This window comes from Varroa destructor, unplaced genomic scaffold (assembly GCF_002443255.2).
Source record: "Varroa destructor unplaced genomic scaffold, Vdes_3.0 BEIS01000002.1, whole genome shotgun sequence".
Classification (NCBI taxonomy): domain Eukaryota; kingdom Metazoa; phylum Arthropoda; class Arachnida; order Mesostigmata; family Varroidae; genus Varroa; species Varroa destructor.
This window is the reverse complement of record NW_019211455.1, coordinates 28717950-28737368: the sequence shown is the minus strand read 5'-3', so window position 1 is coordinate 28737368 and position 19419 is coordinate 28717950. Positions and strand designations below refer to the sequence as shown.

Genomic DNA, 19419 nt, shown 5'->3' with positions numbered 1-19419 from the left:
AGGACGGGGGAGAGTAACAAGGAGATGGCACAGAGAGAGAGAGAGAGAGCAGTAGTGAGGATACTTAACTCAGACGACGGCAGCATCAGTAGCGCAACTCGGTACGCAACGGCGGCGGCGGCGAGGGACAAGACACAGTGTGAGAAGAGGCTTATAACAACGTAACCCGGGGAAGAAGAAGCGGACGAAATTGGCGCCACCGCCATCACTGCTAAGCATGGACCCGCTGAACTGACACCGATGCAACTATTCCACCCGGATAGCTGTTCGGTCAATGGAAAAGTCATTGTCTGCTCAGGTGATCGTCTTAATTGTCGGGAAAATGTTAAAAATGTATAGCTTGGTTTGTAGAATGAAACCGCGCAATCGAATGGCCGCTAATTGCTCTATTATGCTATAGTTAATGTATCTATACACAACGATGGTTAATTTCGAAATTTCGACTCAGAATCTTCATTTTAAGCATCTTTGATTACGTACAAGCAATGGTAGTCTGATATAAGAATTATGGAATTTGTCATATCGATTTCCACGAGATGATTAACGCTTGACAGCACGACCGGGGAGTGAAGGGTATCTATTTTTTTAATAATTTCATTAGCGTAAAAAAATCGCGCTCAGGTTTTTCACGCTTGTGTATATTTTGCAAGGACAGCTAATTAAATCTACCGATAAAGACTTACGACCAACTTCGTAGCTGTTCAATGCTTGGAATGTTTTTCTTGCACACTTTATAGATAAATAGCTTCTTATCGCTAACTATTATATTAGAAATTGTTTGCTTAACTGGCAGCATTTACAAATGTTTTTTATAACGAAATTAATTAAAGTCGCACTTGAATTGTGCCGCGCTTTGTGCGACCGGAGTTTTGCATCGTTTCGCCCTTTCCCAGAACTGTGGACCGCCCGCTAAAAAGGGTGCTTCTACATTTCTGTTTACTTCATTCTCTTTTTTTTTGCTACCATCGAATAACCGTCGAACAGTTCCATTTGAGAGAATATTAAATGTGAGATTAGACAACACTTCGACTGGACACTGTGGAAAAGTAAGTTTACGCTCATTAAATACCCTGCAAGAATCTCTATTCCTGTGGCAAACAGATATCATCATTCGAGTTTGTTACCAGCCACCAGCTGTGGGTTTCAATTAGGTTAGAGCGACGGCTGTGGCTGTCTGCGCAGGATTGACTTGCGTGCTAATTGCATGACTTAAGTACGTTGCTGTAATTCCAGTCAATTAAAAATAGGGAATCTATTCACTATAGATTCAATATAAAACAAGCTTATCCTAGTAATTACTTGAAATCAAGTTTGACAAAACAGAACATAACTACGAGACTCGCGAGTGCATTGTGCGAACGTACCGTTTAAATTCAGCGATCATTTGTTTCACTAATTATATTACCTAACTGCTGTGGTTAATTACAGTGATTGAGAGCACTGTTGTTTTCGCGATTTTAGTTCATTTACATCACTATTTAGTAAAGTAGTGCGGTAGAAAGGGCACAGCATGATGAGAGCTCAATGTTTGACCTTTAGGTATAACTATAGGCTATGCTGCACGATGAATAATTGAGGCGATGTTGCCAGTAAATTCTCTTAGCTTAGCTTACCTGAGATAAATCAGCCAAGTGTCAAGAGTAATTATTGTAATTAAAAAAAAAATCAAATACGTCGTTTTCGACAGAAATTGTTTTGTTTGACAAAACCTAATTTTTTACTATATAAAGGATCTCTTTCACTCACTCATGCCTGCAGTGGGTAAAAAGTTCTATCGAATGCAAAATATCGTTTTAAGCTATGAGCCATGTTCATGCATTTTGTATGTGAACACTCGTAAATTATGCTAAAAGTCGAAAAAACTAGAGTAAAAATATCTTGATTGGACCGATCGGTAATATCCATTGCAGGCATGAAGTCGCTTCCATCCGAACTCTATCATACGGTATCGATAGTAACCCCAAAAAGCTCGGAATTTGACGAGGAATTAGATAGGAGGTGGCACGCGGCTCCCCTTTGGTACCATCTTGATGAAGTAAAAACTCGCATTCTAGAAGGTCGCTACGGGTTCGTTGTTCAACTAAACACTAAACGTTCAGAAAAACGACGCAAACCAGAAGACATTCACTGTACACAACAGCCATTTGATGAAAAAAAGTTTAACTTTACGAAGATCGACGAGAGAGAAGTGCTATTCCGTCGGGACGATGATCTCATCGCAATTAACGTGTCTCCTCTGGAAAAATGCCACTGTTTGGCAATACCATCAGTAAAGGAGTGTTTACCACAAATTCTCACCCCTGCCGGATTGAATTTAACCCTAGACATAATGTTTCGCTCAGCTTCGCCAGACCTACGCGGCGGCTTCAATTCCCTGGGAGGATTTGCCTCTGTCAATCACCAACATTTACACGTCTATTATCTTCAGGTTCGGATGGTTCTCGAAATCGCTCCTGTAGAAAAACTCAGTGCCCCAGGTGTATTCACTTTGGTCGATTACCCCGCCAGGGGGCTAGTCTTTTCAGTCAATGCGGGAGACCGCAGCCCCCTGAATACATTATTTCGCGTTGTTAGTTTACTTAATGAAAATAATATTGCTTACAACGTCTTCACGACACGAGGTTCATCACCCGAGATTAGCTATTTTTGTAAGCCGACGACATACGAAGTTATCCGAATCTACCTGTGGGCTCGAAGACCTTATTTTGGCGTCAAAAGCAGACAGAACTGCGGATTTAATGTTGCTCTTTGTGAGTTAGCAGGACATATTCCCGTAAACGACATGGGCGTCTATAATGAACTCACAGAGGAAACGGTTAGCAAAGAGCTAAGGGTCAATTGTGACGAAGAGTATCGCAAGATGATGGCGCTACTTAAAGACAACAACGTTCTTAGTTAATTCCTGTATTTCGATAAATAGATGAAAAGAATGATTTTCAAGGAAATAGATTGCGTTTTGTATATTATATATGCTTGAAAGAAAATAAAATATATGAAAAACAACTTACTGTTTTCATTTATTTTTACTGTAACTTGTAAAGATTGCGTTGTTTTTATCATGTACTGAATTATACTAAAATTAGGCATACGAAACAATACTAGTGAGTGTGGGGTGGTAACGTGTAAGCGAAGTATTTACATAGTGCAATTGAGGTATGTCTCGTAGGTATTCGCAATGTATAATCTATTGGAATGAAGGAGGTCACCAGGCCCAGCTGCATCTCTGGCCCAATATTTAGATCGAATTATTCTAAAATACGTGAAAATAGATATTCGATTAGAAGAACTTACTCTAGGGCCAGCAGTATGTATGAAGATATGCGGTTGCCTTACCTTCAGGATCGATATTGGCCTGTAATACATAGATTCTAATTAAGTTGTCTAGAGGCGGCAGCAGCAGCTAGCATTCATGAATCTCTGAGGATTTGTATCTAAGAAAATTTAAAGCCATCTGCTACATTCGAATGTTTAGTTGAAAGCCAGACTTCCCGTTCTTTCCGAGCTTATGTTCAGCTTTATAAAGCATGATAATAGGGAATATAGAGTAGAAGTATGTTAATCTGGCTTTTGGCATTATTTTCTCCCCGATCGTATTGAAGACTGGCTATTGTGCTGCGCGTTAGTCAGCTTGGGAAGTCCGCCGGATAAATACACGAGGACATCACGGAAAAATCTATGAAGAACAGCGCTAGAGGATACTTGCCGCGGGATAAGGACATCTTGTCGCATGAGCATGGCCGGATTTTAACGGAAGAAATATCAAACCGTGTGTCTCAAAAACAATATGCAATGCTTAGTGAATTACGATATTCAGATTATTCGTTTCTTTCGGGGCGTAATTAATTAAAAATATTTAAAAAAAAGATTAAGTTTTAAGCAGAAAACATTTATTTCAAAATGCTATTGGAAGTATGGAAAAGTAGCAGAAGAGCCGAGACAATATAGAACGATGCTTCAGGCAGATTTATTTATGCGACTTACAATTAATCAGATAAGAAGTGAGTTTGAAACGGAAGGAATCATTGAAGAACATACCAGAAGACCAAAAATACTAACGAACTTCAAACAGCAATCAAACCATAAGCTTCGCATCAGCAGATCGACTGTTCACCGCATTTGAAGACGTTTACAGCGAAAAAAGTCACATTTAAACAGTCAATTAAACTGTCAATGAAAATGGCCCGGACTGAAAGCAATCATCTTTCGAGTGGTACATGGAAAAATGGGAACGGGATGCACAATTTTCGAGAAAGATTGTTCGGAGCAATGAACCTACACTCAAATGAAATCTTACATGTTATCGCCATAATTGCACATAGTGGGCAGTTGTAAGTTCACATTTTACGCAGGTGCACCGTGACACTTTACACGGTCAACTGCATGAGCTTCCATGTTCCAGTTTTTTATGGGAATCAATTAAACAAAGTTGATGATACTATGAGATTTAACAGCCACAATTTAACGGTAGTAAATATGCTACAATTGGCGGGTCGCTTTTACTCAACCTTAAGAACTCGTCTCCACGATTAGTACTGCAAAAATCAGCTGTATATACAATTTTAATACGATATATGCAGCGATGTTACTTAGACCCGTAAAATACTTGTGCTGTCTATACCAAGGAGGACATAATCCAGTAGTGATTCGGTGATTTTTGCAAACTTCCCTGTATAAGATGCCCCTCATAATGGTCAGACAATCACGAAAATAGTTGACGAACTCATTGTGAGTAGCCATGATATCGTCTACGAACGAAGCGCCTTCTAGCGGACAGTTCTAAAGCACTCAAACAGAAATGGCGGAAAAGGAAGCTCGACGGTTGACCCATGAATTAGCGCGAGATTATCTTTCCATCTACGAAGCTTCACAGAATTTAGCAAGGAAAATCGAGATATTTGTAAGTGGTTGATCACGAATCATGAAAAAAAAAAGGATCGAATACAACATTTTGTACAAATACATGGGTTCCACAGTATGTGGCAAAGCCTAGCCCGACGTGAGAATAAGTGACGCCATGTATTTGGTGATGCTTGAAAAAACTATGCATAATGAGTTGCTGTTTGCCTTTCGACAAAACGACTGATTTGGACCGCGACGCGCTATTGGGAAAATCGACGAGCCCTAGTGAATAGAAAAAATATCGTCTTTCACCGTCACTATACCAAATCACATACGTCTTTAGCTACTCAAACAGCTTTAACGGGGGATTTTAATGCGTCCGTCGTATGGACCTCTCACACTGTTAAAAGATCCTCTGTTTCGGTTTCTGCAGAATTCGCCTAACAGGGTCAATTTAGTTTGGATGTAAAGATGACTTGTCACGGTTTTTCACTTGAAAACCAAAGGAGTTCTACAGAAATTGACTGGATTTTGCTATTACCACCAAAATGGCGGAAGATCAAAATGACACACACAGGCATTCAACTAGTAATATGATTAAAGGTGTGAACAAAATTACTTTCATTTCGGTTTAGAAACGATAAGTTACTGTTCGATAACTTAAGTTTTCTATATATTATAGTGTTAGAGTGAAGATAAATGGAACTGATTTTATCTTGTAGGACGACTGAACTTTGATTATTCGAGTGATTATGTACACATGTTGTTTCGTTGAAACTTATCCGTAATGCTCTGTTTTCAATTTGTTTGCAGTAATTATTACCATGGCTTCAAATGCCCATCTCCGAAGAGCACTTCACTATGTGTTTAAGATTCCGGATCGTTCCTTGACCATGAGATTTTACACTGACGTTCTTTGTAAGTGTTTGGGTTATATTTGCAAGCTGTCTCAACTATCTATGGGCTATTACAAATGTGAGAAATAAGACAATACAGAAACTAAGATGCATTCCGTGTTTTCTTTCTTTTGCTAAGGTAAACCTCTATTTTTGTTTGTTTTTTACTTTATTTGTTGCCGTCAGTTGTTCAGAATTGTTTATTGAAGCAGAAGTTGATGCCTAGTATTTTGTGGCCAAGGCAGTATAAAGTATAAAATACCATTTGGTCCCCTCTTGAAGAATGGTCACGGATATGCGATCGCATTCGCTACAAATAAATGTACGTAATTATTAGCTAACATTTAATTTCGAGTTTGCTAACTCAAGGAGAACAACTTCCTTCTTAATGCGCATGTGGTTCGATACATTTTCAGTGATGCGGGTGCTTCGTCATGAAGAATTCGAGAAGGGTTGCCTTGCAGCATGCAACGGAAGGTTTGTTGTCACGTTCACCCCTTCAGAATTAGACCTCTAAGGTTCTTTCAGTACTGAATCTGACAATTGCTTCAAAAATTCTGTATTCTCAGAACTGTCTGCTCTCGTATTTAATAGGCTTGATCGGATATTCATTGGACATAACTGCAAGCTCTACATTTGCGAACGCATAGCCGCTTTCACTTATCAATGAATTAAATCAAATTTTTCTTGTCGGCGATATCATTGACATTTCGAGTTCATTGTATTGGAAAGAATCTTATTCAACCTGAATCGTGGTTTGCAGATACGATGGGTTCTGGAGCAAGACGATGGTCGGTTATGGTTCTGAAGATGACCATTTCGCTATGGAGCTTATATACAATTACGGTGTGGACAAATATAAGAAAGGCAACGAGTTCAAGGGGATCGTCATTCAAATGAGCAACGTTCTAAAACGGTCGGTTGCGACCTTCTCATAAATTAGCAGAAAATTCATATTCTTTTCATAGTTATCCCTTTGGCGATATAGGTGGGATCGATCGGCATGAGTATTAAGTGTAACGCCGTTAATAACGGTCTTCCATTTTAGCTATGTTTAAACCGCATGCAGGCCTTAAGTCAAATGTTTTGCTTTTGTAGTGCTCAAGAAAATAGGTGGACAGTTCAACAGGAGAATGACAAATCATATGTCGAAGCTCCAGGCGGATTCAAATTTTACGTTGAAGAAGACAGTTCCGAAAGGAAGGATCCCGTGAGACAAGTAAGTTCTCTAAAGGATTGAATTAAGTTGATTGTATGTGTATACTATTTTCGGCCAAAGCATGAAATTCTATCACGTTTGATCTTCGTAAAAGACAGGTTTAGGGATTCTAGCTTTGTTCTCTTTAGCAATATTTTTTCTTAGATATTATGTCCACCTCACCTAATCGTGGTAAAGGCCTATATCAACAGCTGCATTCGTATGTATCAGCGTCGTCTATACGAATGTAAAAAAAAATCAGTAATGATATTACTGAGACATGCGCCTTTATCTTCGACAGGTTATTTACAGCTGTACAAATGTGGAAAAAACACGTCGCTTTTGGGTGACTATGCTGGGGTGCGAGGTGGTGGAAAGCGGCGACGATTTCCTTGAAGTCGCATACGACAAATCTAAAACGTCGCTCCGTTTCGAGAAGATCTTTGAGCCGATTGATAGGGGTGAAGCCTATGGACGTGTGGCGTTCGCATGCCCCCGAAACCAACTACCAGGTGCGAGTTAGGTGTATATTTTTGAGATTTACAACAATCGTTTACTTATTTTTAAAGTCCTAACTAGACCTCTTAGTAGCGAAGCCGATGTCAGGTTCATAGCGGTAGACCATTTGTGGGTCTATTTAAAAAAGTACATTCATATAGCGATTTAGTCCATATGTGGGAGGTGTTTTTGTATTTAGATTTGTTTAAAAGAACTTATCTTTCGAAACTATTCATTATATGTTTCTTTGCTTTGACGAACCCGATAAAACATGTTCTTCTCTCTTTCAAACATCGTAACGACCAGAGCGCAATCCTCCCATTTCATCAACCCGAGAAACGTTGCCCGTGTTTCCGAAGGGACAATAGTATCTTTTTACCTGTAAGTTCTTTTGTGGCTTTAGCTGTTACGTCTAAAACAATGTTTACTCAACGAAAAGTAAAAAAAAACAAGCACGCTTTTCTAAATTGTGTACCGTGGCCTGCTGTTTTACTTCTTTTGTAGAAATCGAAGCCCAGGTGAAAAATGCTGACATAGGCACCGTAATTACTCCACTGGTATCCTTAGAAACGCCCGGTAAGGCATCTGTCGAAGTCGTCATTTTGGGAGACCCAGATGGACATGAGATATGTTTCGTTGGCGATGAGGGATTTCATGAGCTATCTAAGGAGGATCCGGAAGCGAGTCAAGTTCTCCAAGAAAAGATGAAAGAATATGATGCGTACGTTGAAAAAGTCCAAAGAAGGGATCGGCGCTTTTAGATATCTCTTAGAAATTGAAGGTTTATCCATAAAAGCAAATTATCTGCTAATGCGTACGTAATAAACATTCCCCATCAAATTTCAAAAAGGAAGCAGCTGAAACTAATTTAATATCGTATGCACATATATTCATAGTCGATCATAAACATCGATCGTCGAGACAAAAATAGTGAAGGTTCGACGATGTTTTTTGGACTTCGTTTATAGCAAATATATTCACAAGAATACTTGGTGTAAATAAAGAGGAAATAAGCTGGTTACCTGTACCTATCAAACAGGTTCTATTATGGATATACCTTCTAAACGACGGCAAAAACTGCCTTCAAATCACGATAACGGACAACAGCGAAGACGGAACATTATAAAGCTGCAACGGTTGAACGGACCAAAATCTGTGTGTGTTATTTGTTAGTGTAAGAAAACTGATTTTTCGACGAAATATTAAGTAAATCAAGTGCTATGTTTTTCTAGGGCATAACAATCTACACATAAGCCGGCCTGGGCAGAACTGCGAGCTGAGCATGCTATTGATAGTATATTAAAAGTATAAAGCACCTTTTTCTAGTTTCGCACTCTATTATAGCACAGTAAAGATATGCTATTCTACCCAGTGTCGAACATCTGTAGTTTTCACTTGAATTTTTTTAAGTATAAAGAAACAGAAGAAGCAGGAACTTCGTATTATTACTCGAAAATATGAAGTAATAAATCGAAGTGCTCAATGCAATGCTTATACAAGTGTGCCCGCCCATGCATAATGCAAGCTTTTACATATGTGCATTTGAGCATATGCTTGACATGCAGGTAGCTCTTTCCTCTAGCTCGAATTTCTAGTGATATACATGCTTTAAGTTACACAATAGATGAATATTTTTTAACATATTTCAACACATTTTTATATGGTGAAACATCGAGACGTAATTTCAAGCTCCTCCAGTAAACCACTGCCAAATAAACTGAAAGCTCAGAGTAGATATTGCCTCAAAGCTAATAGAATACAACAAGCTCGTTAGGCTGCAAGTTCTAAAATATTTGCCGAGGTGGTACGCTTTAGGAGTATACTAAATATTTGCGAACTCAAAGAACAGCTGTCCAAAGCGAGCTAATTTTACTTTTAATTAGGACGTGGCTGTTGTCCATCAATATTTACCACAAATTTCAAGTCGAGACCAAGCGTTCGATTAAATTCCTATGAAAGCGTCGGAGATATTCTGTTCCTCTGTCTCTGGATGCAACGTGCAGAATCTGGGGGGTGCTCAGTAAGATTTTCACCGAACGAAATAAGTAATGGATAACAGTTCATAGGAAACCGATGCCACGCTATGCTGAAATGTATGTCTGATTTAAACGGAGCTTCGGACTAATTTAGCGGGAGCGTGTCCTTACATATTTTTTTTGCTCTACAATGTTTGTTCTATATTACACACCGTACCCCTGTACGGAACCGTTCCGAGCTTTCGAACTACAGTGTGCGCAATAATCATTAAAAGGCATGTCGAATATTTTGGAGGCTGGTCCAAAATCTATACGGGCGTCAACCCTTCCGTTGGCCTGCTGTTAATCGAAGAAATTTGTTTATTATCATCTGGTATTATTTTGTGTTTTACTACAGTGTGAATATCGAACTTGGCTTGTATACATGGCCTAGTAAGTTAGCTATCGAACAAGTATCATGACGAGCGGTAACAGTCGCTTCTGATATTTTTGGAACCATGAGCTTTTCAGTCCGGTAATCTCCGAAACCGGATAGGCAAAAACCCAAATGCGTACACTTTGATTATACCGACATGAGGTATATGTGTGCTTTACTTTTTTAACGAACAGCATCGAGTACGCAGTTCCTAATCTTTTTGTCTACTACCGTTGTACTCATTGTGAACTCCATACAATTGTATTGCTGTAACAGAAAGGCTTTTCATGATAGGCTAAGCATACAAATTCGAGGCCGTGATTCCTGACTAAAGTTACGTGCTCATTAATTGCAGTTCCGGACGTTTTGAATCTATAGATTAGAGCCGATTTTTTCTCCAGTCAGGTTTAGAGCCAATATGGCGTGGTGGAGGCTTCGATAGCATTTTTCGAAGTAGCACTCTATACAGTCATGTAATTACATTGCCATTTAACAATACGCCTTTGGCTCCCGTTCCTGTATCTCAACAAAAGGAGATATAAAACTATCGAATTAAAAAGCGAACCAGAAGGATTGAAACTATCGAATATTACGAAACCTTTGCCGATTGGGCCTCGATACAAGGCCTGCGGGTACGCCTCAGTCTACGGGACCTGACGTTGTAATTAAGCTCAATATATGAGATGACCATGCAGAAGAAAGAGCATGACGCCTCTGCTTTCAAGCTGCAAACTATCGACGAACGCTATACGAATGCTAATGATGGGCTTCAACGTTTATTTGCAAGGGAGTTATTGATCTAAATCTGTACTGTATCGTTACCCAAGAAAACCTAAAATTACCGATATAGTTATATGATCTCCTATTCCGCTACTCGAGCTACGAGAGACGAGGCGCGGCCAACGACGATGGTTTCGCCTAGAAGTTACAGAGTCTTGCTACTGAGATAAAAAAAATTACTGCTTTGTATTTTAATTTCCAATATCTTCGAGTAGTGCGGCAGCCGCATTGGCAATGGATAGCGGCCCTTCTGCGCTATGTCGGGCATTTTTTGCTATAGTCAATGCCACTAGCTGGCGTTTGGTGCATTTTGACAGCGAGCGGATATTACAACCTTTCCCGCTCTATGAAGGCGAGGAACTAGCGACGACAAATATTTCCTCACTGGAATTAGTTTTGCGGACGCCAGAATGCTACCATGCTACACAACGGAATTCTATATTATTGTACAGTAATGTGGTAAACACAATGGCATTGGCAGAAAGAGCTGTATCCGATGGTCGGCAGCTACTTGTGCTTGTGTTACGGATGTCTCCAGAGGAGTTCGCATCGTTTCAGAGAAATGCCCACAGAATGCCTTTGACACGCTGGCTTTTCCTTCGCGACTCTATACCGGACGATATTTTTGAGGAACAAAAAAATTCGAAGCTGTTCAGTCGTGATCCTTTCTATCGCTGTATTATGTATATCGAACAACCGGCTGACATCAGTGTTCCGGTAGACTGGAGAACGTGTGCTCATCAGACGATTCAACTAATGGACCCGCAGCCTGAGACTTTTCATTTTCGTATCAGTCAGCTAATTCACGTATGTCGAGAATACTGTTTTGAACATCGCGATGGTGATAGACTCATCCGAGTATTTGCCGCGTTGGTAAACGCCAGCCGAGTTGTCAAGGTGGATGTGAGTGGCGGATCAATGATTCAGACTAAAAAGAATGCACTGGCGTTCAAACTACTCAGAACGAGACGCACCGATATTGGTATGCGACTTTTTGCCAGGCACGTCGATCGTCTGACGGAGATTGACTATCTCAAAACAATATGGTGGTCAAAACTCGTTTTCTACAGTTGTCGTAATAAACGGTATCGGACGGGTTCTGTCGGCCTGTTTCAGATATTCACCGCTCCATGCTGGCTAATGATTGGTTTTAGCTTCATGGCCTGCGTCGGTGTAAACAGTATTTCGCGAACTTTTTCGGATGCCTTCATAGTGACTATTGGGATGTTTCTACAAAAGCCGAACACAATTTTTGCAGGGAACCGTTTCATCCATGTTTCTACAGTAGTAGCCATATTTGTCATATACAGCATCTTTCAGCAGATGTTAACATCGTATTGTAACGTTCCCGTGTCGGCAACGCTCGAAACTGTCGAAGACTTCACTCGAGCCTTGGCTAAGCCACACACAGTCGTATGCTTTCTCGACACGGACTTCACATCAGATATGGTTAACGAAGGGGCAAGCAGCGTGTTTCGCGCTGTTAGCAATCTTCAAAAGGATAATCGAGTCGTACGGGTAGCCAGCGAAGACTTATGCCTTGCCAAAATGTTGGCAGGATGCAACATACTGAGTCTGCTGGCGGATTGTGACAATTGCGCGTTTAATCTAGCTCTGGACAGGGGTAAGGAAGAGGTCAAATCAATAATGAGTTCGTACGCGATCACACCAGGATTTCCTTGGAAGCATCGTCTAAACCGGGCCATAGCTGGCTTGTTTGAGGCGCACTATTTTGAGGTCCAGACAGACTGGAAAGCCTTCAATGCATCAGCTCAAACCCGGAAGAGTCAAAGGCAATCGAATGTACACGATACGTTATCGCTTGACGTCGACTACCGCCTTCAACTGAGGGATTTCTGGTTTCAGTTTGTTATTCTATTAACTGGTTTAACCCTGGCTAGTGGAGTATATGTAAAGCACTGCATCGAATACACGATTCGGAAAGGGCATACATAGTATGTCTAGTCGACTCATGTGAACCAAAGCTAATATTACAAGACACGTTTCAAAGAAGATGGAAGGTCGTCCCCAAGTAGCATGTAAATCATTCCTACGGAACTTCAATAACGGCTGCTATTTTGTGGGTCAAGTTTAAGTTACCTGCTGATTTTTATTACGCATGCCTTTATACATCCGTTTAAAATTATGATTATGGTCCATGTAGATATATGAAGAATGGATAAATCCATTCAAAAGCGGGTATTTTTGAATGCATAGGACTTCACCACGTGCATCATGGCTATCGTTGTCAAAATGCAGTAGCACTGTCCCCGTCGTTTAATTAATGATCCTTAGTAATTAAAAATTTGTAGGAAAGCTAGATTTGCCAAGAGTTAGATAAGTTCTAGCCCTAATGAGCCTAATGACAGGCCCTAATAAAGAAGACACGTTTGACGGCGAGAGCTCCGCAAGTCTATTCTAAGTAACCTACAAGCCATCTGAGAAATAATGTGAACTTTCGAGTTCATTTCTGAGAGTCTACCATATCTCAAAGGAAAATTATATTTCGTCTTTCCCTCTGCTGTTTTGCAAAAGCTCTCTCGTGTCATGCATTTAATAAGCGACTGGTCTGGTCAAAGATGTAATTAGATCGTTAAAAAATTTCTCATGTTTTTTTTTTTATAGTAAACACCGAGTGCCTAACGTAGTGTAGAATTTGTTTCCAGTATCCTTTGCAGCGTATAAAGCCCCACGCCTCTGAGCGATGGAAGCCGCGAAAAGACTACAGAAATAAAAGACAGCTGAGGATTATCATCAAATACCTGCTTCGTTTAGTGACTATAAAATATCCGTCACCACGAACAGGTGGCGTTTGGGCAGAAGGAAGAGTGCACTTTGATCTCTGTCAATAAAAAAATTGGCATCCATTTAGACTAATTACAAGTTAATGTTCATTATTTAGTTTTTATTTAGCTAACTAAATAATTATTTATCGGCTAACTAAGCTATATTAAATGTGTTTACGAGACAAGCCAGGTGCTTTTTATCAAAACAGCGCATTTGTGTCATACAAAGTATTAACTAATGAGATTACTTAGTGTAATAACGATTCTCGAATTTCTCGAAGGAGGCGCAAAAATCTGGGTGGTTGGTGCATCGGTTTCCGTGGTGTAGTGGTTATCACATGCGCCTCACACGCGCAAGGTCCTCGGTTCGATCCCGGGCGGAAACAATGTTTTTTTAAAAACTGTATACGTTGAATGAAGCTTCTCATGTATTATAGTACGCAGCAGCAAGTTTTTGTTACAGATATTTATAGGTTAGACGTCGGCTTAATATCCAATGCGACACAAAACGGTTGTAATCTTCAATTGTATCATGCAAAGATCGGATATGCAATAACGTGGCACTCAATGCGACTGGCCTCTCACTGGAACAGCGGAATATTGAGCCTTCTTGAAAGCTTATTGTAACCACGAAATAAATTCCGCCGCAACGAAAGGTCAGGCAAGTACATAAAATAATAGAAATTCCCAGCTCCACCTTTTATTGAAACTCTTAGCCTGTCGTTTGATCTTTGAAAATGTAAACTATTATTTGTTTTCATCCGACGGCTTGCTATAAGTGCATACAAATGTACGCTAGCAGATTTTGTTGGAATCAACGCTGCGTACTACGACAATGAATGCCACACCATTTGTTCCTCTGCTCATACAAATATTTATCTATTTCAGAAACGTAGCGAAACGTGAATTTGTTTGCCCTGCAAGTTTGCGGAACGATGTAGACGAACTTAGGTGAACGTTCGGTGCATTTCTCCCGGTTGGCAAGTTTTTAACTTGAGGTCCATGTATTGATTGCATACATAAATAACGGCACGACATAGGGTTTCAGATAGGCTCACAGGGACCTATACGAAAATGACCTCAGTATGACCTGAATTGCGTATTCTCATTACCCGTTTTTGTTTTTCGCTCACATTTGCTTTGAATCTATTGTCTGTTCACGTATGCGCCTGTTGTAGGATAAGTGAATACTTCTTTTGAATAACGGACTCGAATGCATCAAGTTCCCACTGACAGTTAGCGACAGACATATAGACTGGCAGCCAGAGAGCGTAATTTCGAAGTGCAGACGCTAGACCATACAATTGCATTGCCTTCTTGCCTGAAAGCAACTGTTGTTTTGCCACTTAGATTAGCTTGATAAAACTAAAAAAAAAAAAAAAAAGAAAAAAACACTTCTTCCTATGAGTACCATCTTTGGATATTAACAAGATTACCGCTCTCAGACCGAGTTTTTCGAGAACGGAACAGAGTTGGTACTATTGACACCGCTTGCCCTGTATGGGTCTTGGTATACGTGATGGCTATCGGTCACGCAATGGGGAAGGGCGTTTACCAATTGCCACTCCTGTGTGATGTGGCACTGTTCATGCGAGTGGTAGTGGTTGAGCCAGCATAGAGCCAAGCAGCCTCGACGGGGGGGAGAGGGCAGCTGAGCCCGAGGGCGATACGAAGGGTTTGTTGACAAGAGAAACAAACGGACAGGCATCGTCGTAGAGGACGACACTAGTCAGCGAGTGCAATTAAGTTGAACTGCAATTTTTTCATTTGCGCGGGAACAAGCAGACACTTTGGACTAAATCAAGAAGATTTAATTGACATCGCAATCGGTGTTTAAAACAGCGGTTCGAGTGAAAAACTTGACGAGTGGACAAAGCGTGATCCCGGTGGCAACCGGCGGTTCGACAAGGTTTGTGCGGCATCGGCCTTCTCGTAGATAAATCCCCCAGAAGGATAGAAATGACTTTGGATAAAATATACGTAGCATTATCAGGTTTGACGAAAAAGAGAAATTTACTTGAAACCCACGCAAAACGCTGCGGTCACTGATGTGTTCGTGAAGGGAATGTAGCCGATATCTGTCAAAAGTGTGTTATTTACGCGTCTATCTAATAATCTAGTTGTTCTAAAGGCGGACATTTTTTGGGTCGTATTTTGTCAGACTGTGATGTACTACGTACGTCTTCGTCGTGTAAGCTTTTATGAGTTTTTGTCAATGTTCATGAGATGTGATGGGTAACCAAGGATAGTTCTGAAAGACCTTTCATTAATAGAAAAGCAATTTGGCCAGAAATTTCGAATTGATATGCCCCAGCTAATTGATTAGATAGCTACGATTTGCGTACAGTTCACCATATAACTGGTAAATATTTGTAGTAAGTATGGTTCTACCGTGCAACATTCATCGACTAATCAAAGAAGAATCCCCTAATTTCAATTAGAAGCCGATAAATGCATTATGAATATGAAGAACATGAAGAATGTCCAATGGATTTTTTTAACAGGCGACAAAGTTTCCTTGTTTTTAATCTGTGATTTGAAAAGTTGCGTAACTTGTACTTGTTTGTCATTCAGTTTTGAAGTTCTAAATAAAAGAGTGAGGTTGAGCGTTTCAAGAAGATTTTCAGCTCTTTAAAATATCATTAGCTTTGCATGCTCGGCAAATAGGCAAGGTGTTTTCCATCGACCTTTTACAGGGGCATGGCCACCCGCCAATGGACTACCTCGTTTCTCGCGCTGTCTATGGAAAGCGTCCCAGCGGCCTTCGTTACGTGTTTACTTACGGAAGTTTACTTAGAATCACTGCTGCTTGATGCACGATCATATCGATACTAAGTGATTACATTTAATCTAGCTCGACCGATCAGCTGTTGGGGTCATTCGCCCTCACCTGCAGTGGAAACGATACTGACAAGTGATTATGTCCGTTGCCGAGCGGAATTACTTTCGATTGATGTATGACAACGATATCAAATAGATCACTTAATGGACAATAATGGTAATTCCAAACATTAAACATTAATATACAAACCTTTGCGCCTTTTGAAACTCGTGTCCTTTACATGTGTACATTACTCACTGTGGTGATGCCTATTGACCTAAGGACTTAATAAAGGGTAAAGTCGATATTACTGAAAAGTACATCTTTCTCTTTGTTGCTATGACTGGTACAACTAATCGGAAGTAGAATTGGAAGAAGTGAGAGTTCCCACGTAAAAATCTACTTTCCCAATGGTTGCCTCAATTCCGAAGTGGACATATATATACCGAAATGAGTCTTTTCAAACAGAGAGAATGATCTTGTGATATCGTTCAATTCATTCGATTAACTTCAATTCTGAACTTATTGTTTTATATGTTTCACTTTTTCACCTGCAATGGTTAAGTTTACAGGGAACGTTTCTTAGGCGATTTGCGAACTGTTGGCAGGGGTACCAAAAACTTACTAGTACATCTTGCTATTTGTTCTATTGTGCACAATGATTAGAATAGACTGGCTTACGATTGTAAGCAACCATATTTGCAGAGAAAGCTAGTGAAATATGTTGCAACTGGCATCATTCGGCAAGTACATTCGGAAATCTTGGCCGTAGTGGCAGCTGTTTACGTAATTGTTGTTACACGTATTAGATGCACCCTCAGCATAAATTTTTCATAAATTGTATCAAAAACGGTACCTCGTTATTTTATGCGCTATCCTTCGAAGTAACGACGCGTAGCGGCTAATACTATCATTACGTCAGGTATATAGAATGACAGTAGTCCGTTCCTATTCTGAAATAATTGAGGATTAATTTTATCATAAGGCCAGCCAATATGCACGCCTTGCCTGTCCTGAGCTACATTTAGCGAGCTGTACCCCTTACAACATTTGCTATAGAATCGCAAAACGGAATTATTTGCTTAATAATTGACGTCGATTTGATCGCCGAAAGACACTACGCGGCGCTTTTTTTTTACGTACAAATAAATACATAATTTAACACTGTAGGGTTTATCGGAGCCAAGAAAAATAGATCCGATATTTATTTGCGCGATTATTTCATTCCTAAGCGGTCATAAATAGATGCAATCAGCTTCGAGTGGTAATGACCAGGCCCGAAAATTTTCTGAGAATCTGCATGGGCTTGGTTAAGCAGCCGTAGAAATCTTGAATGATTCGGATTCCGCTTGTCGAACCAGCCGGCATTCAGTGCAGCAGTGAACATCTGACAGATGAGGTACAAATGATCAACTGCGGCGATATCCATCTTTCGGTACGTTCTCGTTAGCTGTTCCCCAATCCTGACTGCGTCTACGGGCATCTCGAGTGTTCCATACAAGCCGAAGAGTCCTACTGTAACAACGAGCTTTGTGTAATCGTTGTTAGCAAGTGATGCTATACTGGGAGATGCCAGGAACTCCTTTATTTCAATGAGCTTCTGCTTTGTGTCAGGTCGTGCTCGAAGCTGTTGAGCTTCCTTGACGAGCTTCTCACTGGCCTCGCTGACGACAACCTCCTGGCCAAGACAACGTCGACAAGCGCAATCAAAAAAATACTTTTCCTTCAGCTGAATCCTTCGAAGTTCTCTTGGCAAGGTGGAAGGAACATAGCTAATGTTTATATCTTCAGGACTGTTCACTTCTAGATTTTCCATAGCCTTAATAACGAAGTGACCTCCATCAAAATAGTAGGCGATTCGATGGTCAGGCGCACACGCGTGGTTGAAGACAGAGCCTCCTAAAAAGAGTGCGCAGCCTATAGTCCCGTCCCAGGACATGATTTTGTGGGAGTTGATATCCAGTTTCAGAAACACTGTTAGAAGGGATTCTTCATCAGGCTGATCTCTCTCGCATAGAAATCGATTGACCTGCAGTGGATAAGCTAAGATTAAAATTCATGGCAGCATAAGTGCCGCACAAAGAATTGCCATATACTTCTTCTCCGATTGGTCGATTCATTCTTACTATAGTGAAATGTTAAAAACTCGCTAATACTTTAAAGCTTTTCTAAATGGTACATGAAGGCGGATGTTATGTTCTCATGCGGATAAGTATCTCCAAGCTCGAACAGCGCGAGGAACAGAGAAATGCGTACTTGACTTCCAATCTCCTTAAAGACGTTCTGCATAAACTCAAGAGCCCTTGATTCGCGGTGTGTCATAAGGCCGACAAACGTCCGGGTCCTTCCAAGGACCACTTCTTGAGACGGTGCAGTTGTTTCGCGACGGCTCCGCGTCCAGACTCGACACAACAGTCGAATTTCCGATGTAGGAACCCATGGTGCGACGCGACGGAGCGCATCGCACTCAATGCGATGATCAAGAGCGTCGGCATCCTAAGAAAAGCAGTGTATTTCAAAATGAGTGACGGCCAAGATGAAAAATTATAGAATACGCCAACTATCAGTAAAATAACCTATTACCCAATATAAAATCTAGATGCATCTTCAGATGTGGACTCACTCAGTTTTAAGGTATCGAGCCGATCTCAAATCCAATAGTTTAGTCCGGGGGCTTAGCATTTACTATAGGATACATATTAGTTTTATGTCTACAAATGGCATAACTTGCCGTTGTGTGTCGTAGTTGTCAAACACTTTCGGGCAAAACTGGGTGTGAGTTTAGCTCATGCATCTAGGTCTAATCTGCATAGTAACGTAATTCTTATTGAATTTGGCCGCAAAAAATTATGTATCGTGCACCGTTAAAGGCCTCGTAAGAACTTGTTGAGTATCTGGCTGATCGCTTTAAATAATACGCGAATGAAGGTGGCAGAACAAGGAACAATGCTTTAAAAAAAACCTCGAACTTCTCAACCTGGCACCTTTACCTTACCGGCCTTACATCTTGTACATTACCGCCAGTAAAACCATATGTTTTTTCGCTGGTTTTGTCACTGATTGTATACGTAGTCGATCATCACTGCGGTGTGGAGTAATTACATAAGCAAAACGTTCTTTATTTACGATTATAGAGCCAGGGTATTCATTGCCGAAGATCTCAGGGCTGGCAGCCGTACTATGTCCTCGCAACAGGCTGCGGTTACCTAG

General features: G+C 40.6%; 3 protein-coding genes, 1 long non-coding RNA gene and 1 other non-coding gene across 7 annotated transcripts; 4 read left to right on the top strand and 1 right to left on the bottom strand.

Annotated features, from left to right (window-relative positions):
• The first annotated feature begins 908 nt into the window (after positions 1–908).
• On the top strand, positions 909–8583 carry LOC111245326 (glyoxalase domain-containing protein 4). Of its 2 annotated transcripts, XM_022793550.2 has the most exons (8): positions 945–1046; positions 3600–3766; positions 5653–5757; positions 6152–6212; positions 6499–6651; positions 6834–6954; positions 7235–7445; positions 7936–8583. In XM_022793550.2, exons 2-8 carry the CDS (start codon positions 3676–3678, stop codon positions 8190–8192), a joined length of 999 nt encoding a protein of 332 aa, XP_022649285.1. In that variant the 5' UTR covers positions 945–1046; positions 3600–3675; the 3' UTR covers positions 8193–8583. The 2 variants fall into 2 exon arrangements, with proteins under 2 accessions (XP_022649287.1, XP_022649285.1); XM_022793552.2 differs by lacking the exon at positions 3600–3766 and having other exon boundaries at positions 909–1046.
• On the top strand, positions 917–3003 carry LOC147757635 (GDP-D-glucose phosphorylase 1). The gene is made up of 2 exons (XM_022793551.2): positions 917–1046; positions 1911–3003. Exon 2 carries the CDS (start codon positions 1913–1915, stop codon positions 2897–2899), a length of 987 nt encoding a protein of 328 aa, XP_022649286.1. The 5' UTR covers positions 917–1046; positions 1911–1912; the 3' UTR covers positions 2900–3003.
• Positions 8584–13701: 5118 nt separating the features above from the next.
• On the top strand, positions 13702–13774 carry TRNAV-CAC (transfer RNA valine (anticodon CAC)). Its single transcript has one exon. It is a non-coding gene; the product is annotated as a tRNA-Val (tRNA).
• An 85-nt stretch (positions 13775–13859) lies between these two features.
• On the top strand, positions 13860–16529 carry LOC147757634 (uncharacterized). Of its 2 annotated transcripts, XR_015321508.1 has the most exons (3): positions 13860–14044; positions 14277–15297; positions 16085–16529. It is a non-coding gene; the product is annotated as an uncharacterized LOC147757634 (long non-coding RNA). The 2 variants fall into 2 exon arrangements; XR_015321507.1 differs by lacking the exon at positions 13860–14044 and having other exon boundaries at positions 14102–15297.
• An 847-nt stretch (positions 16530–17376) lies between these two features.
• LOC111243620 (uncharacterized) lies at positions 17377–19378 on the bottom strand. The gene is made up of 3 exons (XM_086980522.1): positions 19214–19378; positions 18466–18705; positions 17377–18238 (listed from the first exon to the last, which is right to left on the bottom strand). Exons 2-3 carry the CDS (start codon positions 18529–18531, stop codon positions 17426–17428), a joined length of 879 nt encoding a protein of 292 aa, XP_086836648.1. The 5' UTR covers positions 18532–18705; positions 19214–19378; the 3' UTR covers positions 17377–17425.
• Between the last annotated feature and the right edge of the window lie 41 nt (positions 19379–19419).